Genomic DNA, 22,780 nt, shown 5'->3' with positions numbered 1-22,780 from the left:
GGGGGCGGTGCAAGGCAGCCGGCCCTTGGTTCTGGGCTGGCTGCGTGTGCTTCTTGTTACCGCCCCAAAACTGGTTTTAAAAGCTCCAGCCTGATTTAAAAGAAGCTATAGACCTATTTTCTTTTGTCCTTCACCTAGCTGCACACTTCTGAAGACTGACTGCAAGAAGAGCAGAAAATAGCCAAATTCATTAAACCTGAGTATGTTACCACTGCAAAGCATTTAAGTCCCTGTGCTCAAAGTCTGTGCTTTCATGCAATGGAGGAGATGAAGCTAGTTGGAGAGAATTAAAGCTGTCAAGGCAACAAGGTAAATGGCCTTGCAAGCAGCAGGCTGAATGGGTACAGATGGTGCAAGGCTGGAGAACCTGGTTGCTTAGACCTGGGTTTCAGGCATGAGGATGAAGAGGAAAGCAGGTAACACAGAGACACTGGACTAGTCAGGACATGTGTCAAATAGTGATACCCAATCAAGTACCTGAGTGATGTGTAGGATTGCAGAAGATAGTTTTTGATGAGAAGCATACATGGGTTTAAGAGACTGCAATCTGTTACAGCTGCAGGAAATTAGCCATGGACAGTCTTTAGGAAGGTGTCAAGAAAGACAATGGTTTTCATCTGGAAAAGAGGTGAGTCTGGAGCAGAGATCTGTCTCAGTTGCCTGTACAGAAAATGGCTGTTTAGTGTCTTTTTGGACATGTTATATAGAAGAGACGTGACTAAACAGTTCTGTAACAGTACTCTGCAGAGGGTGCAAATTCAAAATCCAGTGTTTGATTTTTCCCAAATGCCTAATGTTTAATCCCACTTTTCACAGTGGGTTACTTATTAACACCTGGTAAACAAAGCATTATATATTTCTGCACATCATTCAGACTGGAGCCTTTTTTCAAAAATGGAAACCCTTCTGTTGCTTTATATTTCATTAGCAATTCCTGCCTTTGCAACATCAGACCTTTTGATAACACATGTCAGAAACATCAAGGTAAGTAATCAGCTGTATGTATTAGGCTATCTTCATAGATTAACTTCTTACTATTTATCAGCATTTATCAGAGAGTACCTAGAGCACTGCAACCAGGAGCTTTGTGTTCTCTGTTACACAAGATCAGGCTCGGGCTCAGACCAGTTTACCTCTAATCAGTCTCGGTTTTGAATCAGCTCTGAAGAAGCTCTCCTGTCCTTTTTTTCAAAAGCATCACTTTCCTCTGTTTTCTCTGATCTCACCACATAATGGTAAAATGTTTTAGCAATCATGTATCATGTAAAATAATCATTGCTGCCAGGGAACTGACTTCAGCACCTGTAAAGCAATGCAAAATGTCAGTGAAGAGAAGCCTCCAAGAAGCAGAAACAGAGATACAACAGGGCATCCAGATAAATATGTCCAAATGCCACGGTAGGGTTCTTCTCAAAAGATCTGCATGTTAGCATAATGCACATCTGTCCCACAAAGGGGCTGTTCTGGTTTTGACTGGCTCTCAGAGTAAGGCACTGCTTCCTGATATTCTGCCTCAGTTTCCTGAGTTAAATTGCCAGCCACTACTCCTCACCTCAACAGATTATCGCTCCCTCTCAGTATTTATATACCATGGAAAGTCAGAGGGGAAATCTCTTTGAGGAGCTCTGTAGGCTAGTGGGTAGAACAGGGCAGAACAATTTACAGTCAATTTTTGTTCGTGAGGTTATAGTCTTTGCCAAGACTTTTTATTTGAAAATCAAGATAGTAACATATCTAACTGTAAAAAATTGGCTTGAAATGTCCTGCTGCAAACTGGAGATGGTACAGATTCTTCTTATTTAACCATTATGTAGCCTGGATGTAATGGAGCTTTTTCCTCCTGATTACCATACTACCTGTTGTTCTCTGTGTGTCTTGCCATGCTAAAGCCTTTCATTATGGCAAATAGCCAAGGCTTTGTGCAGTGCTCCATCTGTACATGAAGAACACTACAGGAAAGTCACTCGATTCTCCCAATTTTGTTACACACTCTATGCAGATATAATTTGATTGAAATGGAGGAGATTTCTAGGTAGGTAGTTTGAAGGTCTCAGTCCCCGTTGCTGTCTTAGCTCCTTTGATCAAGTAATGTGCCAGTAAGGAGTGGTGAAGCATGGCTGGAAGCCTGGCTGCCTGGTGACCTTCAAGCTGTAAAAGCTGCTTTTAAAGCTATAGTCAAGTAAACACAGCTGGCAGGCCCAATTCTGCTGAAAATGGAACAAAAATCCAAACCAAGGATTCCCTACATGCACTTGTACACCACCTTTCTACACATATGGCTACTGAAGGTGGGGAAGTTTTTTCTAGATTAAATACTATCCTTAGAACTACTCATTGTAAGCACAGGTGACAATAATACACTCTTCATTTTATGGCCCTCATTTTGGCAGCAGCGAGACTCCTACATGTAGCCCGTGAGGATGTTAATTTTCATAGCTTAGCTGTATCAATGTCTCTTTTCTCTTGTAGCCACTTCACATCACTTGGAATGATGAAATCTTTAATGTTGCTGTAGATCTGCAAATAATTTTTGTGCCTTATTTTTCCTATGTAGCACTTTGGGATATATACAAATACCCTGTTCAGTGTTGTGAATTCCCAAAGGTCACTGTACAGGCCTCGCTGCATCTTTTTGATTCATGCTGTGGTTTAGTTTCCCAAGCTGTAAAATCAGAGCTTCTTTCAGCAAGTGCTGCAATGAGAGCCCTTTTTACCCTCCCTATTTTCTTGGAAGTTCAAATTAGTTTTTTTCCTCTGCTCTTGCTCTCCAGTTTCTATAGATTTTTCACTTCTGTTCTTTGCTGTTGCCACAGCGAAAGCTTACAGAAAAGCAGGATTAGTTACAGTTACACAACTGAAAAAGAAATTTCTACTAACTGATGCAATTGGCAAATAAATGGCAATACTCCAGAAGCATTTTATCAAGTAACTGTAATTACAAGAGGTAAAGGATATTAAAATCTCAATTTGACATAGAATTGCATAGTTTTAAATAGGGCTCTATCACTTTCTGCCCACACAACTTAATATGACCTTGATGTTAGCGCAGTCTCTAGCCAAATCCAGGTGAATCATTAAGAATGAAAAAAATAACTCACAGAGTCACTTCATCTGCTGCTGGAAAAATCAGGGTCAGCTAAACCACGTAACCCAGGATGATGTCCAGCTGGCTTTGAGTATCTTCATTGTGAAGGTCAGCCCAAGTAGAACGTGGCAAATAACCTCTCATTGGGGGATTTTTCTCCATTTTATTTTTCAATGAGAATGGCAGAGTGTACCCTGAAATAGTTACATATTCAGAACAGAACTCTTTCAGAACTGCTGCAGAACTCATCATTCTGATAAAGAATGTGCACAACAGCAATTCTGTAAAACTTAAATGCAAGTAAAGTATCTTTTAGTTTAGGAGTTATTAATCAGAATTGCCGAATTGGTGACTAAAGAACACGTCTTTTGCAGCTTGGGTTTTTTAAATCCTGAACTCCATGTAATCTCACTTTCAGGAAAAGTCTGTGCCAAACAAGCTGATATTTCAGTGACTGCCAGTTTCTCCATTTCCTAGGGTCCAAACCTCAGTTTGTGTTTTGGAAGGGGAAATTATTAGCTCTAATGATGATACAGGTGTAGAAAAGGTAATTTCAGTTTTATAAAGGACACATTTCAATTGATGAATGCACTACAGGGGCATTAAAAGAAATCTTATATAGGGTTGTGAAACAAGTGGTGTGCACACAGAAATCGTTTGTATGGCAGGTTTAAAAGAGAAACCTAGAAAACATACACAGACCTTTTGGGCAGACTCTTACAGAAGCTGAGAAGCCTCCCCCCTAAAATCTTACATTATTATAGACCGAGTATAGTGTCTTGAAAGAACCTCCAGAATAACAACAAAAAACCCTCAAAGACCTGCACCTTCTGTATCTCAATTTCCAAACCCTAAAACTAAAAAAAAACCCCAAAACTTAGAAGTTGCTGAGATGTGTATCTGACTTGATACTTTATTGTGTCTTTACCCTTCTCTTCAGTGGAGCAGGTAAACATGCACAAAAAGTGATCCAGGAGGCTCTTGGAGCCAAAAGAGATAAGGGTTTTGCAGCTGAGCTTACGGGAACTGAGTTACACAAGTTGTTTTTTTGACATACTTTAGTAAATGGTTCCAAGCTGGTTCTCTCTCAGAAGAGATTATGTGGTATTTTGTAGAGCTTCTGATATTTGCACATACTCTTGGAGCAAATATGCAAAAAACCCCAGTTCTAAGAGTTTGGGGGTTTTCCCCACTCTGTGCAGCCTTCTGTAGTGACCACCTCTCCTTTTTGTAAGCCTGCTGCATTATCATACCTACTCCTACTAGAATGAGAGGCCTTTAGGGTGAAACAGGAAAAATCTAGGAGTAAAATTTGAAAGACTGTGAGGATGTGTCTGCTTGGTACTTTGGATGTGTGTGTAACTAAATAAAATGGACAAACTGGGGAGTTTTGATGCTTTGTTACAAATCTCTTTTTGCTTCCAAAGGAGAATTAGTTTGAAAAGTTAAAATACACATTACAGAGCCAGAGCCAGGAAATAGTGGCTGGACTCAATGATCTTGAAGGCATTTTCCAACCTGCTTAATTCTGTGATTCTGTGAAATCTCAAGACAAGTATGTCACCCTCAGAACAACACATTCTGCTTATACTTTGGTTGTGCTCAAAGTATCTGTATTAAGCAGATTGTAGTCTATTATTTAGACTCAATAACATTTAAATATAAATGGCACTGAACATTCAAGCCTCCTCTTCTGTCATTCTACTGATCTCTCAGGCTGTCCCATTAGTTTTGTTATTTTTTTCAGATGAGAAAAGATAACTTCTTGTGTTACTTGAGCAAAACACAAATGTAGCAATGTTCAAAGTTTAACTTTTCAAACTCACAATGTTTAAGGTGCACTAACAGCAAATGAAAACCAAAAAGTTCAACAAAATGGAGCACGCTATAAGCAAAACAATTGTACCTGTGTCAGAAGCTTTGCTTGGTCTTTCTTCAAGTTTACTTAGTAACAAGAACATCTGTCAACGCTTCCTTCTCCTGGACAACTTCATTTGATCTAGAAGTAGAAGACAATTACATAGATGCAAAGTGAGTTCTTTCTAAATGCAGCTTTCTTAATTTAGTCATGACTTTTCCCCCTGTTTTTCTCTTTACAGAAAAGACATGCTGATAATGACTTGGTGAGTAAGGCTTGGATTTGTCCAGGCTGCTGAGAAAGATTTATAGTGACAAGAATATTCTTACAGTGTTCACAGCATATTTCTGTGAGTTTAGTCTGAGCAAATGGCAATTTCTGAGTGTGTGTGATGTGAGGAGTAGCCCAAAGTTGTTTGTTTTAGGCAGTAGGATTAACTACAGTTCCTTTCCAAGCTCTGAGGGAAACTCCTGAGCAAGGGAAGAGAACATGCAAGTAATTTTTAACCTCACTGTGTTTGAATAAATAGCAAAGTTGTTTGAAGTCACCTCTGTATCTTTAACAGACATCCACTCTGTGTTGATTTTGTTTATAATTTTAGTTTATGATGTAGTTATTTGTAAGGAGGAAAAGAGTCATCTCTAGGGCTGATTCCACCTGGCACCTGTACTCCACTTTAACAATGGTTAAGTGCTTTGATTGCTTGGGGACCTTTTTAATCAACCACCTGGAGATCAGATCTGACATAAAAAACTCCAGGGATCTTTCCAGTTCTGATTTTACTGCAAGAAGCAGACTTGTTGCAAAGCTGCCTAAAGAGTCACATCTGTTCTTACCCATGCTTTTGTATAGTCTCCAGCAACTTTACACCTGAGCTTTTTAAGAAAAATAAGTATTGCCCTACCCATTTCCTTGGTTTAAAGAAGAACGAGATCCCCAGTTGTGAGGAAATTGAGAGTGACATAAAAGTGGATTTTGGAGCCATCTGGAACTGTTTAGGTCTATTTTTAAACAACATGCTTAAATCCCTGCTGTAGGAGTCATCTGCTCAGCTAATAATTACAATCACTAATACAGTGAGGCAGCAGTAAGTTGTTTTGCTCTTTGACTAACCATAAACAAAAGTCAGCCTCAGCAGAGAAGCAGCCTGATTTTGTAATGGCAGTACTATTGCTGTGGTGGTGCTGTAGTATTTTCTTAAAGAGGCTGTAGTTATAACTCATGGAACAGCACCATGCTGTCAGGGTGATAAACAGCCAAGGAAATAACAGCTATGCTCCAGTTGTTGCAATGTCTTTACTGGTTTGCTTTGGAGTAAAAGAATGTCCTCCCATGGTTTCTTTTTAAAACTCTGATTATGGCTGATTAACAAAGGCATCAGTGTAACAGCTAGTTCTTTTTTCCCCCCACTCTTTTCCATTTTTCACTCTACAGGTTGTCAATGGGATAGAAATCTATAGCATGAAAATTGACAGTAAAATCACTTCCAGGTTTGCTCACAATGTCATCACCAGTAGAGCTGTCAATCGTGGAAATGTGCACAAAGAAGTCTTCTTCGATGTTGAACTCCCTAAGACAGCCTTCATTACCAACTTCAGCATGTGTGTAATCTTCACAGTATTGTTAGAGAAGACTAAAAATCTGTGAAAATGCAGCTGAGAGAAGCTGAGCTCAAATGTACTCTTTAACTTTGCAATTTGATAGACTTCTGAATGCCTCCTTGGTAATTTTCTGGTACTGTTAACCTAACAAGCCCAGTACTTGGAGAAAGACAAACATTGGTATATCTCTAGAAAAGATGACTCATTTTGAATTATTTCTGTTCATCATCATGGACCTTAGGGAATGGGAGATCTCTGGAAATCCGTTGTCTTTTTCAGAAATAGCACTTACTCTGGTGTTATCAAACCAGAAGAGTTACATTACTTAATTTCCCTGATGTCATTATAGTTTCATTTGTGTGTTAATTTAAAAATAATATTTGAATAGAAGACAGGAAGTAGAATTATTCTTTTACCCTTAGTTGCAGTACCTTTAGGTTTTGTACATTTAGTTGCAGTAATATGCAATTTTCACACCATTATGAGATCCATCTCTGCTAATCACATTATGGATGGCTTATTTTCAGTGAAAAGAAACAGTAGCTTTTAACCATAACTACTCTTAATGCATGCCAGAACTTGTATTACAGGATGAGATTAATACCCTATGAGAAATACCTGTTTAATGGTATAAGGAGTCCAAGGATGAAATCTTCAGTTATAGATAGCTACATTTGGACAGATGAGTCTCATCCAGAGAGCTCTCTTGCTGTTAGATGAGATGGTCAAGCTGCTGAAGTGTAAGAATGTGGCAAGTGTAAGCAGAATTCCTATCAGCTCAGGTTTGAGCTCATTAATTTTCAAAGTAAAAACGAATTTAAATTCTTTTTAAGCTACTGAACTCAGAGCTCTTCATTCCAGCTAAATTCACCAAGATGACTAGTTGCAGTGACAGTGCTCAAATCTTGACTATATCAGCTTTCTGAAAGTGGTTTTTAGCGAACCAATCAATAAGCAGATAATTACCTATAGTAACTTTGCATGTACCAGTGCAAACCATTCAGCTAAACTAGGACTTGTTCATCTGCAGGACAATCGATGGTGTCACTTATCCTGGAATTATAAAGGAAAAAGAAGTTGCAAAAAAGCAGTATGAGAAGGCTGTTTCAAAGGGACAGACTGCTGGTCTTGTCAAGTAAGAATGTTATCTTATGCAGCTTCCACATCATCATCCCTTAGCAAACTGTGAGATTGGTTCTGGCATATTTCTGAAGTTTCCTCTTTGTGGAGCCAAAGAACAATGATTGGGTTAGAGTTACTGCAATGTAAATTACAGCAAGGAGATACAACTTCTGACTACACAGGCAGCATCTGCAATTATGGAAACACTATTTCTGCAGATTTCACTGACTTTGTATGGCCTGTGCCTGGGTTTAAGCTCACTGGGAAACCTCAATCAATTCTACAGTTTGAATATGACTTTAGCAGTAGATGGAAATTCCTTTGTTTTACTCCATTTTGAAAACAAAGGAACCCAACAAGCCAAACAATAAATATTATGAAAGATGATAAAGACTTTTTTTCTTAACCACTTAAATACAGAGCTTCAGGAAGAAAGACAGAAAAATTCACTGTCTCAGTCAATGTTGCAGCAGCAAGTAAAGTGACTTTTGAACTCACCTATGAGGAGCTGCTAAAGCGACAGTTTGAAAAGTATGAGATGCTCATCAAAGTAAAACCAAAGCAGCTTGTCAAAGATTTTGGGGTAAGTAGAAAATTGTATCAAATGGGACTGTAACTTCAGAGATGTTGAAATTCTGTACATCTGTTGAAAGTGAAGTGCCATGCTCATTCTCATTGGTTCACAGGTGAGCTGAAGGCCCTTGATAGTATTCCTAATGAATCAGGTGAAGAGCCCACACCAGACGCTTTAGTGCAGGTGTCTGTAAGGCTGACAAATGTGCTCTGCTGCTAAGCTTCCAAAGAAATGCTCCACAAAACCCTGAAAAAGCCATTACTATGCCTTGGGGTAAAATGGAACACTAATAGCTTTTATAAATGCCTTTATGGTATAAACTACACCTTTTCCACACCACTGTGAAACCACATCATCTGCCTTGCTAAAATCAAGCTCCAAGGCAGAATTTTTCACCTTTGTATGCCCTGAAAAAGCTATGTAAAAGTCATTACAAACCCCAGCATCTCTAAGAGCTTATACAGCATTTATTTAAACACACTATGATAGAAGGCATTCTGAAATATAGGTCAGAGTTGGGCACAGCTCACAGCTAATGGCTAGGTTATATTTTTGAAGGACTTGAGTATTTATTGACATTTTACAAAATGCCAGTATTGAGCTTTCAGAGAAATTATATTTCCATTAAGGTTCCTGTGTTTCTAGCTTTGTTTTTGAACTTTCCTGTATTAAAAAAGCCTGTTTGGGTGATGGAATGTGCATGCAAGTGTGCATTTAGCCTGCTATTAAAGTTACAAAAGCAAACCTTTACTTTTGCAAAAATCCGTCTTCCACATCTCTACTTGCCTGCTGATCCTCCTGTATATGGCTAAGTTGATATATTGTGGGGTAATCAATAACAATGAATTTTCAATTAATATTTCAGATTGAAGTAGATATCTTTGAGCCTCAGGGTATTACTGAGCTGGAAGCAGAAGGAACATTCATCACCAATGATCTACAAAATATCATTAAAAAAACTTTTTCAGGGAAAAAGGTACAGTGAAGACTGCATTCCATAATTTATTATGGTTATAAATCTGAAATAATAATGTCAGTGCTAGCAATTGAAGTGACAGCAAATGAATAGGGGGGAAAAAAAAGTCAGTAAAGGCTTGTCTGTGCAAATGAGCTCTGAATTCCAAGATAGGAGGTTGAATGCCATCTCCATGCAGATCAGAAGCCATGTAGCCTTGTACTGTACCCAAACTAGTAGCCCTTGTCTCACAGCAGTAGTTTAAAACCTAGATGCCAGTAGGACTACTAGCAGGTTGTTTTCTCATGTACAGAGGTAGTAGAATTCCTAAGAGCCCATCTGCTTAACAGCCTTATCAAAGGTGTCATTTGCAATGGAGGGCTGAGCCAAGGAAGATGGAGCAGTAAACATATGATAGCAGCCTGCAGGTGTCACCTACCCATCTACAAATACATAAATACCTCTGGACACAGACTGATACCTAACCTGACAAAACAGGTTGTTCTCATGTCTGTGAATATAAATATACTAGTTTTATAAAAAACAAACTTCTGTCTATTCTGTAGAAAAACGTTCAGCTATTAAGTATCAAATCTCATGAAGCTTTTATTTTCAGGGGCACATCTCTTTCAACCCAACTCTTGATCAGCAGCGAACCTGTGCAAATTGCTCACAATCTGTCTTGGATGGAGATTTTACTGTAAAGTATGATGTGAAGAGAACAACTCCAAATAATTTGCAGGTGAAATCTGACAGCTGGAATTTTTAAACTGTTGAACAGCTTAGCTTGCACAGTAAAGATCAGGGAGCAGTGAGGGCCAGCTGTTCACTAAAGCACAGGGAAATGCATGTGACAACACAGCTGACAGCAGAGGGGCATTTCCAGCTATGAGCTCGCTCCCCACAGAACCTCAGCAAGGCATACTCAGAGATGGCAGTCAACTTCAAGTGAGAGTCCAGGCCATCAGGCAAGTTGTGATGATGAGGCAGCCTGAGATCAAGGAAAGAAATCAGTCTGAAGGGTGGGATCCAAATCACTGGATTCTATGGACAGGAACAGGTATGGCTGTGACACAGCTGGGGACAGGCATTCTTACAGTGTGACTCAGGCAGGGACTAAAGGTCCAGTCTTACACTTAAATGAGGCACCTGGGCCCACAAACAAAGGGGAGACTGGTCTGGGCCAATAAAGCCCATTACTCCACTCAGAGGCTAGACCTTAAATAAAAGGAATTTCTTCTTCATGCATTTTATCTTTAACATATACAAACCTGATTTTGTGAGGTTTTATTACATTCTGTTTTTCAGATTGTCAATGGCTACTTTGTACACTTCTTTGCACCAACAAATCTTCAAAAGTTGCCCAAGAATATTATTTTTGTAATAGATATTAGTGGCTCAATGTCTGGAAGAGAAATAGAACAGGTAAGTTATTACATTACTACAGAGTCTTAGTGAAAGAGCCTCTGCTGTAATGGAAGGGATATGGTGACTTACAGTACATATGTGCTACTTGAGATATACCCAGTGGGTTTATGCTGTAACCTCTGTAATGCTCAGTTACTAGTTTGAAGCATTACTGTAGAACAAAATTCTACACATTTAGACAGTATTTACTTACTTCAAGATGTTATTAGTTCAAAACTCTCAATATCAGCATTTCCAGAGCTCTGTCAGGTGTCTGGACAGTTCCAGATTTAAATGGTGCATACAGTAATATATATGTGCGTTATCTATGTTGTTCATTCTGTCTCCTCTGGAAAGCAGCAGCGATTCTTGCAGCAAGGACTCCCCATTCAAAGGTAATGCTCAGACTGTTCAAGTTTTGATGCTGCATCAAAATATCCACCCTTGCTGGCACATGAGCTTCTCCACCAAGCTGTAGTTGCCTCTTTCCCATGACTTTCAATTTGTCATGCAAGCTGACTTTAGTGTAAGCGGTGATCCATGACACGAGACCTGATTTTCCTCTCAGCTACAAAGGTTTACCAGATGTAATTGCAACTCTCTGACTTCACTAGAGATACTCTGAAATAGATATAGGGTCTGGCAAAGATAGAGCAAGCACAGAACTTTTGCACGATATACTATGCAAAAATTAAAAATACCTAAATGCTGAGAGATTAATCATGTACAATTTGCAAGCACCTATTTCATTGACTGCTGAACCACAGATTTAAATCTCTTATAGACAAGAGAAGCACTTCTAAAAATCTTAGATGACATTAAAGAAGAGGACTTCTTCAATTTCATACTGTTTGGTAGTGAAGTACACACCTGGAGAGATGCATTAATCAAGGCCACTCCGGAGAATTTGGATGAAGCAAGGAAGTTTGTTCGGGACATTGACGCTAGAGGCGGTAAGTGCTTTACTGTGGCACTGGTTCATTGTGAAAGTTATCACTTCAGTCTCTGAATACAGTGCTACAGCTTACTGCGAGACACTCCTAAGGTTCAAATGTGCTCAGCACGTGACATCTATTTTTCCTTAGGCTTCTGAAGTCTATTTAAGCATCCCTCTGCTTGCAAACCCAGATCTTTCCTTTTCATACTGTAATGAGATCAGATTGCAGTGAAAAATGGGCCTTTATTTTGATTGTCTGTGCTGAACCCAAATTTTTGTCTCTACTTTGCAGCGACAAATTTACATGGTGGTCTAATGAGGGGGATTGATATGCTGAATACTGCTCATGAACAAAACATTGTGCCCAAGAGAAGCGCTTCTATAATTATCATGCTAACAGATGGTCAGCCAAACGTAGGTAAGTTTGTGTTGGATGGAATAATAAAGACAGTGAATTAACTAGCAAAAAAATTGCTCAGCTAAAATTTGCCTCCATCTTTGAATTCTGCAGGTTTCAATGACTTAAATGCTATTATTCCAGCATAACACTACTGAAACAAGGTTTTGATAATGCCTCCTAAGAGGTCTAAAGCCTCACTAGCTACCTTTCATTTTGTGATTATTTTATCTCAATATTCTGGTTTGATACAGGTGTATCAAATACTGAGGACATTCAGGCACATGTGAAAAAAGCCATCGAAGGAAGATATCCCTTATACAATCTTGGGTTTGGCTATGGTGTTGACTACAACTTCCTGGAGAAGATGGCACTGGAGAATAAAGGATTGGCCCGTCGGATTTATCCTGACTCTGATGCAGCTTTACAGCTTCAGGTACAGTAATCACCACTTACATTAGATGAGAAATATATTAATTCAGATAACTTTACAGATGTTCTTACTTTGAAGTAATCAAAGTCCCTAAGTATAGTCTGGTACTGACATACTCAGGAGGCTGCTGTAATCAGAAATATTAGTTGCATTTAATCTTCTTGTTTGCAAATATATAAGCCAAAAGTAGAAGGACAGTAAAAGAGATCAGGGTTCAAAACTTGGTGTAAAGTGACACACATCATGGTTCTGAAGGACACTTTGATGTGCACCAAATAGCAGGATGTTTCCGAGTACAGATCTGCCTGTGAATTAAAGAAACAATAATAATTAAATTTTTTCCCTGTTTTGTTTTGTGTTTTATCCTGTAGGGGTTTTATGACGAGGTGTCAAATCCCGTTCTCATAGATGTGGAGTTAAACTACCCAGAAAATGAAATATCAGACCTGACTAAAAACAGTTTTAAGCATTTCTATGATGGGTCTGAGATTGTGGTTGCTGGGCGTTTCATAGACAGCCACCAAAACAGTTTGACTGTAGATGTGATAGGTGAAGGCGTAAGTATGGATTTGTTTGACTTAAAGAAGAAATGCAAAGTGTCTGAATGTTCAGAGCTGGCAATACTTAAAATGTTACTGGCATTTCTTTACATTAATGCCAGGATGTGCTACTGCGTATGTAAGAAAATGAACATGCCAAAGTCATTGCTTTTAAAACTGCAAGTTAATTGCCTAACTTGGTCAGGTATACTAGGGTCAGTCTGGGACAGCTTCATGCAATGTGACTGGATTAGCTTTGATAAAAGGTATCTCTTTTTTTCAAGTTTAGTCCCTACATATTCTACCTGGTTCTTTCAGGAGCCAAACATTCAGTGTTCACCACCAGTAGTCTTCATACAGTGAAGAAAAACTGATGGACAAGCCACCTGAATATTTGAAATGCTTTCCTATTCAAGTAGATGTCTACTTCCAATACAAACCAAGTTGATCTAATTACCTCTCTAGATCTGGGTTCTGTGAAAATACTTGTCTCTGATATTCAAGAAACACAACACAAACATATTATAGATATGTCATAAATAGTGTGAACTCTACCTATTATGCCCCATACACTAGTGTGTTCTGTATATTATGTGAAAGTAGGTATATTTCAAATACAAATAATGGATTGTATTTGAATTATATTTGAATTATTGTATTAAGCCTATCTGCTTGCCTGTGTTCCTATATGAAATTGGCATCATAATCAAAGTTCTTTAAATCCTGAGTAGCCAAATTCCAATGAACAAAACTGCTACGTGAATTTGGGAACTGCATTATGTCCTATAAACTAGTAACCTTCACAGAAGCAATGGAACACAGATCCTGCTACTACACTGGCATTTTCCTGGGCAAGTGCTGCGTCCGACTAGACTGGTTTCCAATTTACTAAGCTTTTCAGGCATGAAAGTGTTGGGTTTGGGAGGTTTTGGAAGTCACTGACTACTCATGATACAGTGATGTTTCCTTATTCCTAACAGGCTAATGATGCTCTGTCCTACACTACACAACAAGATGCTGAGCAAACAGCTAAAGCTTTCCAAGAACAGCAATACATATTTGGAGACTACATTGAAAGGCTCTGGGCTTATCTCACCATTGAGCAACTCCTGGAAAAGCGGTAATTATATCTAGAATTGCATCTTAGCTGTGGCTCCATTAAGCCATCTCACTGGTGCAACTTCTAGGGTGTGAAGCTGAATCTCAAATCACACTGAGGCACCAGTAGGAAAGCAGAAAACCTTGGAAAATTCCTCAACCTGCTCTCCTCCTCAGTCTCACTATTCTTGTGTCAGGTTGAAAATTAAACAGTTTAGAATTATTGCAAAAATAAAGCACAGGTTTGCCTTTTTCTTGGATAGCCAGTAGAATCAGAAGTGCTCCTATGTTGTAACAAATATTCCTTACTGATTAATCATCTACAGAGAAACAACTTCACTTTAAAGAAAAATATTTAATCCAGAGTTCATTGAGTAATTTAGCATTTATTGATGCTAGGAATCTCTACCTGTATTCAGTGTTGCAGCTACAGGAGAAGAAAAAGACAATCTGACAGCTGAAGCCCTGGATCTCTCACTAAAATACAAGTTTGTAACACCACTGACATCCATGGTGGTAACAAAGCCAGAAGACTATGACAATCAAGATGGGCTTGCAGACAAACCCATTGAAGGTATCAGCATTTTCACTATTTGAGAAGCCAAGTGTTCCTTTGATGTTCCCCTAAAGCACAGGCCCTTCTGTGGGCACAGTTTTAAACACACGTATGAAAAATCTGCTTCAAACATTTCATGTGTATGGTTTTTACAAAATTATTTTTTACTCTAAAGCTCATTTCCATCAAACTATTCTTCATTACTAAATTGTACAGGCAAAACACAGGCAAAATTCAAAATGAATGTATTTTAAGGTAAATATATAAAATACTACATCCAAAAAGAAATAAAACCCAGGGAGTATTTCTAATCTAACAATTCAGCTGTATTCGGTTTAGTTCACATCACTTTTATTTTTCTATCAACTTCAGCTTAGGGGCAAATGTAGCATTTTTCTGCTTGAAGTGCCCTTCAATTCTGAATAATTCTTCAAGCATTCTGCTGATAAAATGTTTGCCTTTTTTCTTTTTCATGACTATCACAATGGGATTCTAAGGAAAAACACTTCATGTTTAATTTAACATTCAAGTCCCAATATAGCACAACAACTTCAAAGTTTACAGCCATACTCCATAAGATAAAAAAAAACCTACCCAAGCATCTGACAGTAGTGAGATCCATTCAGAGTCATCTTCAGCAATTTGCTTTCCCTTTCCAGGCACTTAGAGCACAAAGATCCTTTTCTGAACCTCTTTCCAAGTAAATCCTCTTTGTATATAGAAGACACTGAACAGTAACAGAAGACAATACTCAAAACACTGTGCTTTATAAGAGAAGAAAATAATTCTTTACACACTGTGAATCTAGACTTTAAAGAGCATCACTGAATCCAATCAGTATTAACAGAATGATGCAAAAGTGCCTTAAAAACCACAAGAGAGCAGAATCAGCAAGTAACAGTTCGCAACGTGGAAATGGCATAACACTAAAAGAATTACTAATAGTGCTCTTGTCATAAGCATATTTCATTGTCCCACATAACAACTTATTACTTCCAGTGTGTTGGTTTGATAAACAAATACGGAGTTGTGTCTTTGGGAAGAGATGGAACTGTAAAATGCTGAGTGTACCTGGTTGAACTGTCAAACAGGTTTGGATTTTTTTTTCTTAGATTGTGTGTGAAGAGAGTCAAAATCCTTCCTGTTAAGTTGTACAACTGAAGCACTAATTTTCTCTTTTTTCTTCCTTTCACTTCTTTCCTGCCCATGGTAACAGCTGAAGGTAAGTACATTCCTTATTAAATTAGTTTAATATTTTTAACTGTTAGAGGTGGATTTCCTGCATCACTTGATCTAGGAGGCAATATTTTCATAACGTTCTTGGTTAATAAAGCAAGACTGTGTTATAAAAAGATTAAAAAACATTTCAGCTTGAAAAGCATGTAAATACTTCCTGTCTCTGATAACCACAGCATCCCACCATCACAAAAATCAAACCCCAGCACAACTAAGTTGCTTTCCAGGGCTTATGCTATTGACTTACAGATACCTGGTTTCCAGAATCTCATAGAGAGGTTCCTTTGTTGATAAGTGGTTGCTGCTTCTTCAGCACAAAGCCCTGTCCTCAGTACACCCCTCCATAGCATCAGCTGTCAAAAGAGCAGGAAACTAGTAAAATATGGAAGTAAGCAGATAGGTCAATCTAACTGACTTCCCAGTAGTACAGTTTAGAACAAGGTGGCATGGAGGAATCGGAAATGGGCAGGTTGTCCCAGCCTCTTAGAGAGCAAAGCCCATGCCTCTGGAGAAGTGCCTTTGTCACTGAAAAGTAGGGTGTGCTTTCTTTCTGCCTGTTCATGACCTTTGCTTTGTCTCAGTATTAAGTAAGTTTTTCTTTTAAATAAAATATTTATAAATTTATATGTAATTACAAGATTTTGAAATTGGATTTGATAGAGGGAAAGAAGTGGGAAAGAGAATTTTTTTATTCTTTCTAGCTTCTAAACTAACATTTTGTTTCGTTCACAGCACAGGCTATCAGAGGTTCTCTAGGTAAGTCATTAGTTTCTGAATGAAGCAGCATCTGTCAAAGGAAATTGATTCAGCTGAAATTACTGGGAAGATAGAAACTGCCTTTAGAGCTGTACTTTAACAAACACTACCAATTTCTGCTCATAGCTAAAATGTTGCTCAGTGCTGAAAACATACATAAAGTTGAACAATATCAGATTAAAAAGTTACAGCTGAAAATAGCTCTTAAGGAGTAAATGCCAGTTTATCCAACTGCCATTTTTTCCTCAGAACTAGATGGACTTGAATTTATTTCTCCTTTGGAATGATATGAAGCAAGAGCCTACAATGTCAGATCTCTGGCTAAATTAATATGCTCAGTTGCTTATACAAAATTTGCTGTATTCAAGAGAGACAGCAACTGACCCTTCGGATTGCTCATTGGGCAATCCTGGAAATGCTCTGGAGAGTAGTCTTTTTCTATCCTCTCTGTCTAGTTCTATCAGTCTTCATTGAAAAGATTTAAATTCACAGCATCACAGTATGGTGGGGTGTTGAACAGACCTCTCTCATTCATCTAGTCCAACCTCCCTGCTAAAGCAGATTCACCCAGAGCAGGTTGCACAGGAGCACATCCAGGCAGGCTTTGAAACTCTCCAGAAAAGGAGACTCCACAACCTCTCTGGGCAGCCTGTTCCAGTGCTCTGGCACCCTCAAATATGTTTTATCTTCTGTTTCGGTAGAACTTCCTGAGCTCCAGTTTGTGCCCATTGCTCCTTGTCCTATCACTGGGAACTTATGAAAAGACCCCAGTCCCACCTTTAGATATCTATAAACATTGAGAAGATCCCGTCTCAGTGTTCTCTTCTCCAGGCTAAACAGACGGAGGTCTCTCAACCTTTCCTCCTCAGACTCTTGGACTCTCTCCCATAGTTCCTTATCAGTCTTGAAGTGTGGGGCCCAGAACTGGACACAGTACTCCAGATGTGGCCTCAGCTAGGGCAGAGTAGAGATAGAGGAGAACATCCCTTGACCTGCTGACCTCATTCTTCTTCATGCCCCCCAGGAAACCTTTGGGCCTTCTTGGCCAAAAGAGTACACAGCTCGTGGTGAACTTGATGTCCACCAGAACTCCTAGGTCCATCTTTGGGGAACTGCTTTCCAGCAGGTTAACCCCTCACCTGTACTGCTGCAGAGGGTTATTCCTCTGCAGCTGCAAGACTCTACATTTGCAATTCTTGAACCTCAAGAGGTTCCTCTCTGCCCAACTCTCCAGCCTGGTATCATTTTCATTCTGGAAAAAAAGCTTCAAATCTCAAAACCTGAGGAGTTTTCAATGCATGATGTTGCATTTCCTTGCTAATGGACAGCTTAATTCTTACCTGTGAAACATTTGTGTCCTACAGATACATTGCTTGTGCCTTGTAGAAACTGCCAAAGCAATTTAGACCACAAACGAAATTTGTCTCTATACTGAAGCTTTGCTTTATTCAGAAGGGGCACAAACTGTCATCCCATGGACCACACACTTTGAAAACTAGGATAGAATTAGAAGCTTACCTAGCATATTAACTTCCTGACACTTATATGTACTGTGCAGATGTTGTGTAAATATTCCATTTTGCTGTGAGTTGTTTTGACTTATTTTCTGTATTCTTTGCAGCTCAACAAGTAGCTTCCTCATATATACCCTCCATGTGGTATACTAGTGGTGAGTAGCTTGAGTAGTGTGCTTAGAAGGAGAACATAAGAGAATGTTTAAGATTAATTGCACAATTCTTATGAGGCTTTTAGATAATTCCCTTCCACAAAAGCAGGCATTTTTTTATTTCCAATGAGCTAGGATTTTAATTTACTTTAAACATTTCTAAATATTTCTAAAAAGATCAAGTGACTGAGATTATAAGTGGGCATTTTCTTAGTCCTCCTTCCCATTGCTGGGATTTCTGTTGGCAACTGCCTATTCACTATTCAGATCAACCTTGCATAGTACTTCCACAGCCCTCAGAGATGGCCATCCTGAACCTACAATCCACATGACCAATGTTGCAGGGGTCAAGAGACACAGGATGCATGTCATGTACCTGAGAAAGATGAGGGGGGGAAAGGACATACTTCACTATGGGGAGACAGTGGCTGGACTAAGCTGGGCATACAGCTTGTACAAGGACCAGTTCCTGCTGGTACCCAGTATCAGCAATTCCATTGCCGCAATGTTAAATGTTCATGCAGAACTTTGGACCTGTGCATCGCTGTACAAATACCAGTGATTTGCCTTTCCAGTTGATGGAGATCCACACTTCATTGTATCAGTGCCACAAAAAAAGGATGCCATTTGCTTCAACATCAATGAAAATCCAGGTGCTGTTTTAAGTTTAATAAGTGACCCAGTTACAGGTGAGTTTTAAATATTTTTTTGTAATACAGTAAAGGACGATACTCATAACAAAATGTCTTATGTTGAAAGGTTATTTCCCTCTTTTATGCTATTTTTTTCCAGCAAAGTTAGTAGGAGTTCCTGTAGCTGTGATAGGGTACCAGTACCATGACTGTGTTTTCACTTCTTGGAGCAAAGTGAACTTTTAAACTTCGGTTGAAAACCACTGTGAGAGCTGAAAGACATAATCTGTCTCAGTGAGAAGTAATACAAGCAATAAAATAATCCTTAGGTTGCCGTTCCATGGAATTCCTGGTAAACACTCTGGTATCACACAGGCTGTTTGTGCCCATCAGAGACTCTTTGTGTTCTAGGAAATATTAAAGTTTTCTCAATAAAGAGATTGTTTTCTTTGTGGAAATCCACAGAACAGCCCCCAGATCTTTATTCTCCCTTGGCACAAACATGCACATGTAGTTGCAGTCTGGTTTTCAGCTCATATTTGTTTCTTTGAGTTGTTGCTAAACTTTTGTGAGGCTCATTGACATCAGTTTATCAGGTCCTAGCTATAAAACAAGACTTAACATTTCCTTTTTATATTAGGGATCACAGTCAATGGAGAACTCATTGGTGATAAGAGACCAAGTAGTGATGCAAAGATCCAAAACACATATTTTGGAAAACTTGGCATTGCCAATAAGCACCTGGATTTAAAACTGACAGTAACTCCTGAGAAGATCACAATTCAGAATGGCAATGAAAAAACAGGTTTCAGCTGGCTTGACTCAGTCACCTTGCAGCAGGAAGGGTAAGGCTTACAAAATGAGTACCAGGCTCCTGTATTACCTTCTGCACTTTTTTTTAGTGTTGATCAATAGTATACTTTTAAGATCAGTTGTCTGAACATACAAAAGAAACTGGTTCAGTCCTGCTGGATTCTGCTCCCTATTTTGTTGTATAACTGCTGATAATTCATAAATTCCTCTGCTTAGACTAAGTGAAGAATTTTCCCTGATTTTCTATTACTTTGGCTAAGGTAAAACTAGATTTGGTATTGTGCTTAATGCAACAGTGTCTTGCGAAATACCAAAAGAGTAAACTTTAGGCAGAGTGTGTAATCTTTCAGAGAAGGAGCTAATAACCTGGTGTAAGCAATCTCCATGTTAAGAAATTGAAATTGTGATATTTACAGAGCAGGTACATTTTGCCCTGTCAGCAGGTGTATTTTCATTATTTATTCATTACAGAATCATTCATACCTGTGCAAAAGGAAGTTTAGAGAAGGAATAGGCAGCATCTCCTCCTCATGTACATTTTCTTTGTGTACCTGGAACAAAACCACTGAGCAATTTGTAACATCATGTTTGTTTTGTTGGACACGCTGCCTCTTCTCAGGTTTCTTCTCCTTGCTCTTAAGTCTGGGAAGCAAAATGCCCTAAATCAAGTTTTTCTTTTTTTCCTCAGTTTAACATTGATAATTAACAGAAATAAAAATCTGGTGGTCAAAATGGGCGACAGTGCCTCATTTGTTATTGTTTTGCACCAAGTATGGAAGAAACATCCTCTCCACCAAGACTTCTTGGGACTGTATACACTGCAAGGCGATAAATTGTCTGCACAGACCCATGGATTATTAGGTATGGCTTCATTTAGTATTTTCACAGTTGTTTTTCCTTATAAGGCTACATAATTTGTAAACGCAATCTTGTACTTAGACTTTCTGAACTGAGATAGCAGAGGAAACTGAGATGACTTTGACTGGCCACATTACAATTTCTGACTAAATAACTAAATATTCTGGGCTCAAACTTCATGCTTTACCTTCTTATAAATGCTTCTGCTGAAACCATTAGCCTCACTGGCACCTTTAAACCTCACTATCTAGTTAAATGCCACCTACAGATTTTTTTTCCTTACAACACTGTTCTTTCAGTCTCCACTATGGTTTGATCTCTCCCTTCATCTTATCACCCTTCTCCTGAGTACAAGCACTCTGAGAAAATAGACGTGTTTGCTTGATCAATATTTGCTGAACCTCACTTATGCATCCTTTTAAGAAAAGAAATAAGGTATGTTCCAATTCAGTAGTGTATAGTAAAATCAAAGGATGCCTTGTGTCATCTAAGATTTTCCTCATGTTAGCTAACACTCTTTATTCTAGAAGGTGGCAAAGTTAGTAATTCAGGGATTCAGATTTTGCCCCCATTGAATCCTGTTTTCTGCCAGAGCAGTGGGTGTGGTTGTGTGCATTCTCTGCTTGAAAACACACAAGTAGCAACTGCTTTCCCTTGCCTTGCAGTTTTCACTTAGAAAATCAGATAAGGGCAGCAAACATTCTTTTTGGGTCAATAAGCTTACTCACTGTGGAAAATAATGAACTGCTGCAAGCTTTCTCAGTCTCAGCGTGCACTTTGAGGCCCAAGGAGAGCGAGCCAAGGCAGTCCACGTTAGGTCCGTGTGTCATGGGAAGTGCTGTAACAAAACAGGAAGAGAGCAGAATTAGGATGGAATGTTGTTTATGTTTTCCTGCTCCAGTCTTGCCAGGCTAAAGTCATTCTGCTGTGGTAAGAATTGCAAGTAGCAAGATTGCAGAAGCCCAGGTGACACAGGAACACTGTGTTACAGTTCACTGATTCACACATCTCATCACTATGTCCAGCATCTTGGAATCTGCCTCACTAAGTATCTAAGGTCTCTGCTCATTACAGCACTCTAAGCACCAGCAGCATCCTGCACCATCCCAGACAGCAGTTTGTGAAAGCTAATCCTGGCAGGAGTGTGACATTTCCTTGCTGTCAGCCTTGTTCTGAGCACGATCACATACAAAACCCTCAGAGAGAAACACATGCAGTATTTGATTAAAAAAAAGCTGAAAACTTGGAGAGAGCTGAGCAGACAAGGCAAAAAATGGGCATATCTTGAAGGATAGCTAGAAAAGGCTTATTTTTCTGTGCACTCAGAAGCTGGAACTTACATCCAGATGAAAAGCATTGAATCTGGTTTATAAAAAGTAAATAATACCACAGGCATAAGTTCAACCTGACATGAAACTGAGTGTTTGCTTATTCACTGACAGCCCTGAGGGGACATGGAAAACAGCATGGGAATGTAGAACTGCTGGGGTTTCTATTTGGTTTGATTCTGTTGTGATGCGTGCAGCATGCCTGAAGTGGTAATTTTGGCTTCTATTTTTAGGACAGTTTTTCCACCCCATTGATTTCACCATACTTGAAATTCATCCTGGATCTGATCCCAAGAAACCAGATGCCACAATGATTGTTAAAAACAATGAACTGACAGTAACAAGGTAAAAAATGATTAAGTCCTTAGTAAAGACTTAAGAAAGATTACCTTATCAAAGCACAGTTTCTGCTTCGATGCTTCCATGACTCTGTTTTGCCTTTCAGGGGCTGGCAGAAGGATTTCAAGAGAGATCCTGTGCACGGTGTGGATATTCCTTGTTGGTTTGTTCATAACAATGGAGCTGGGCTGATCGATGGTGTTCACACGGACTACATTGTTTCCAGTCTGTTTTAAGCATCTATAGCTTGCTGAGTATGCAGAGTATGTGACTGAAAGAGGAGCAGTTTTCAGTGTTAAACAAGTATTACCCATACATGAGCTCACCATGTTTTGCTCTGCCAAGATACGATGGATTCTCACAGAGTTTTACAGCATGTTCCATCAAATCTTAGGTGGTAAATGGCTGTTCCGCTTGTGTGCACAGATATCATTCATCTCCTGAAATATCCTCATTTCGATGAATTAATTTACTAGCTTTAAAAGTAGGAGTTAAAATTTGACTTTGTCACACTTAACAGAGACATTCTACCCAGACATAAATCAACAACCAAATGTCAGGAGTGATTTAAATAAAAACCCCACTACTTA

General features: G+C 39.0%; 1 protein-coding gene across 1 annotated transcript; it reads left to right on the top strand.

Annotated features, from left to right (window-relative positions):
• The first annotated feature begins 139 nt into the window (after nucleotides 1-139).
• LOC135182642 (inter-alpha-trypsin inhibitor heavy chain H3-like) lies at nucleotides 140-22,780 on the top strand. Its single transcript, XM_064157009.1, has 21 exons — nucleotides 140-628; nucleotides 5,185-5,208; nucleotides 6,378-6,544; nucleotides 7,575-7,679; nucleotides 8,087-8,249; nucleotides 9,106-9,216; nucleotides 9,812-9,937; nucleotides 10,504-10,620; nucleotides 11,387-11,555; nucleotides 11,832-11,957; nucleotides 12,191-12,372; nucleotides 12,741-12,926; nucleotides 13,889-14,028; nucleotides 14,426-14,601; nucleotides 16,531-16,554; nucleotides 18,176-18,223; nucleotides 18,796-18,909; nucleotides 19,493-19,697; nucleotides 20,354-20,526; nucleotides 22,085-22,196; nucleotides 22,297-22,780. The coding sequence occupies exons 1-21, from the start codon at nucleotides 527-529 to the stop codon at nucleotides 22,424-22,426; spliced, it is 2,700 nt and encodes an 899-aa protein (XP_064013079.1). The 5' UTR covers nucleotides 140-526; the 3' UTR covers nucleotides 22,427-22,780.

This window comes from Pogoniulus pusillus, chromosome 16, assembly GCF_015220805.1.
Source record: "Pogoniulus pusillus isolate bPogPus1 chromosome 16, bPogPus1.pri, whole genome shotgun sequence".
NCBI classification, from domain to species: Eukaryota; Metazoa; Chordata; class Aves; order Piciformes; family Lybiidae; genus Pogoniulus; species Pogoniulus pusillus.
Note: the sequence above shows the minus strand (reverse complement) of the source record. Positions and strands in the feature narration are given on the sequence as shown.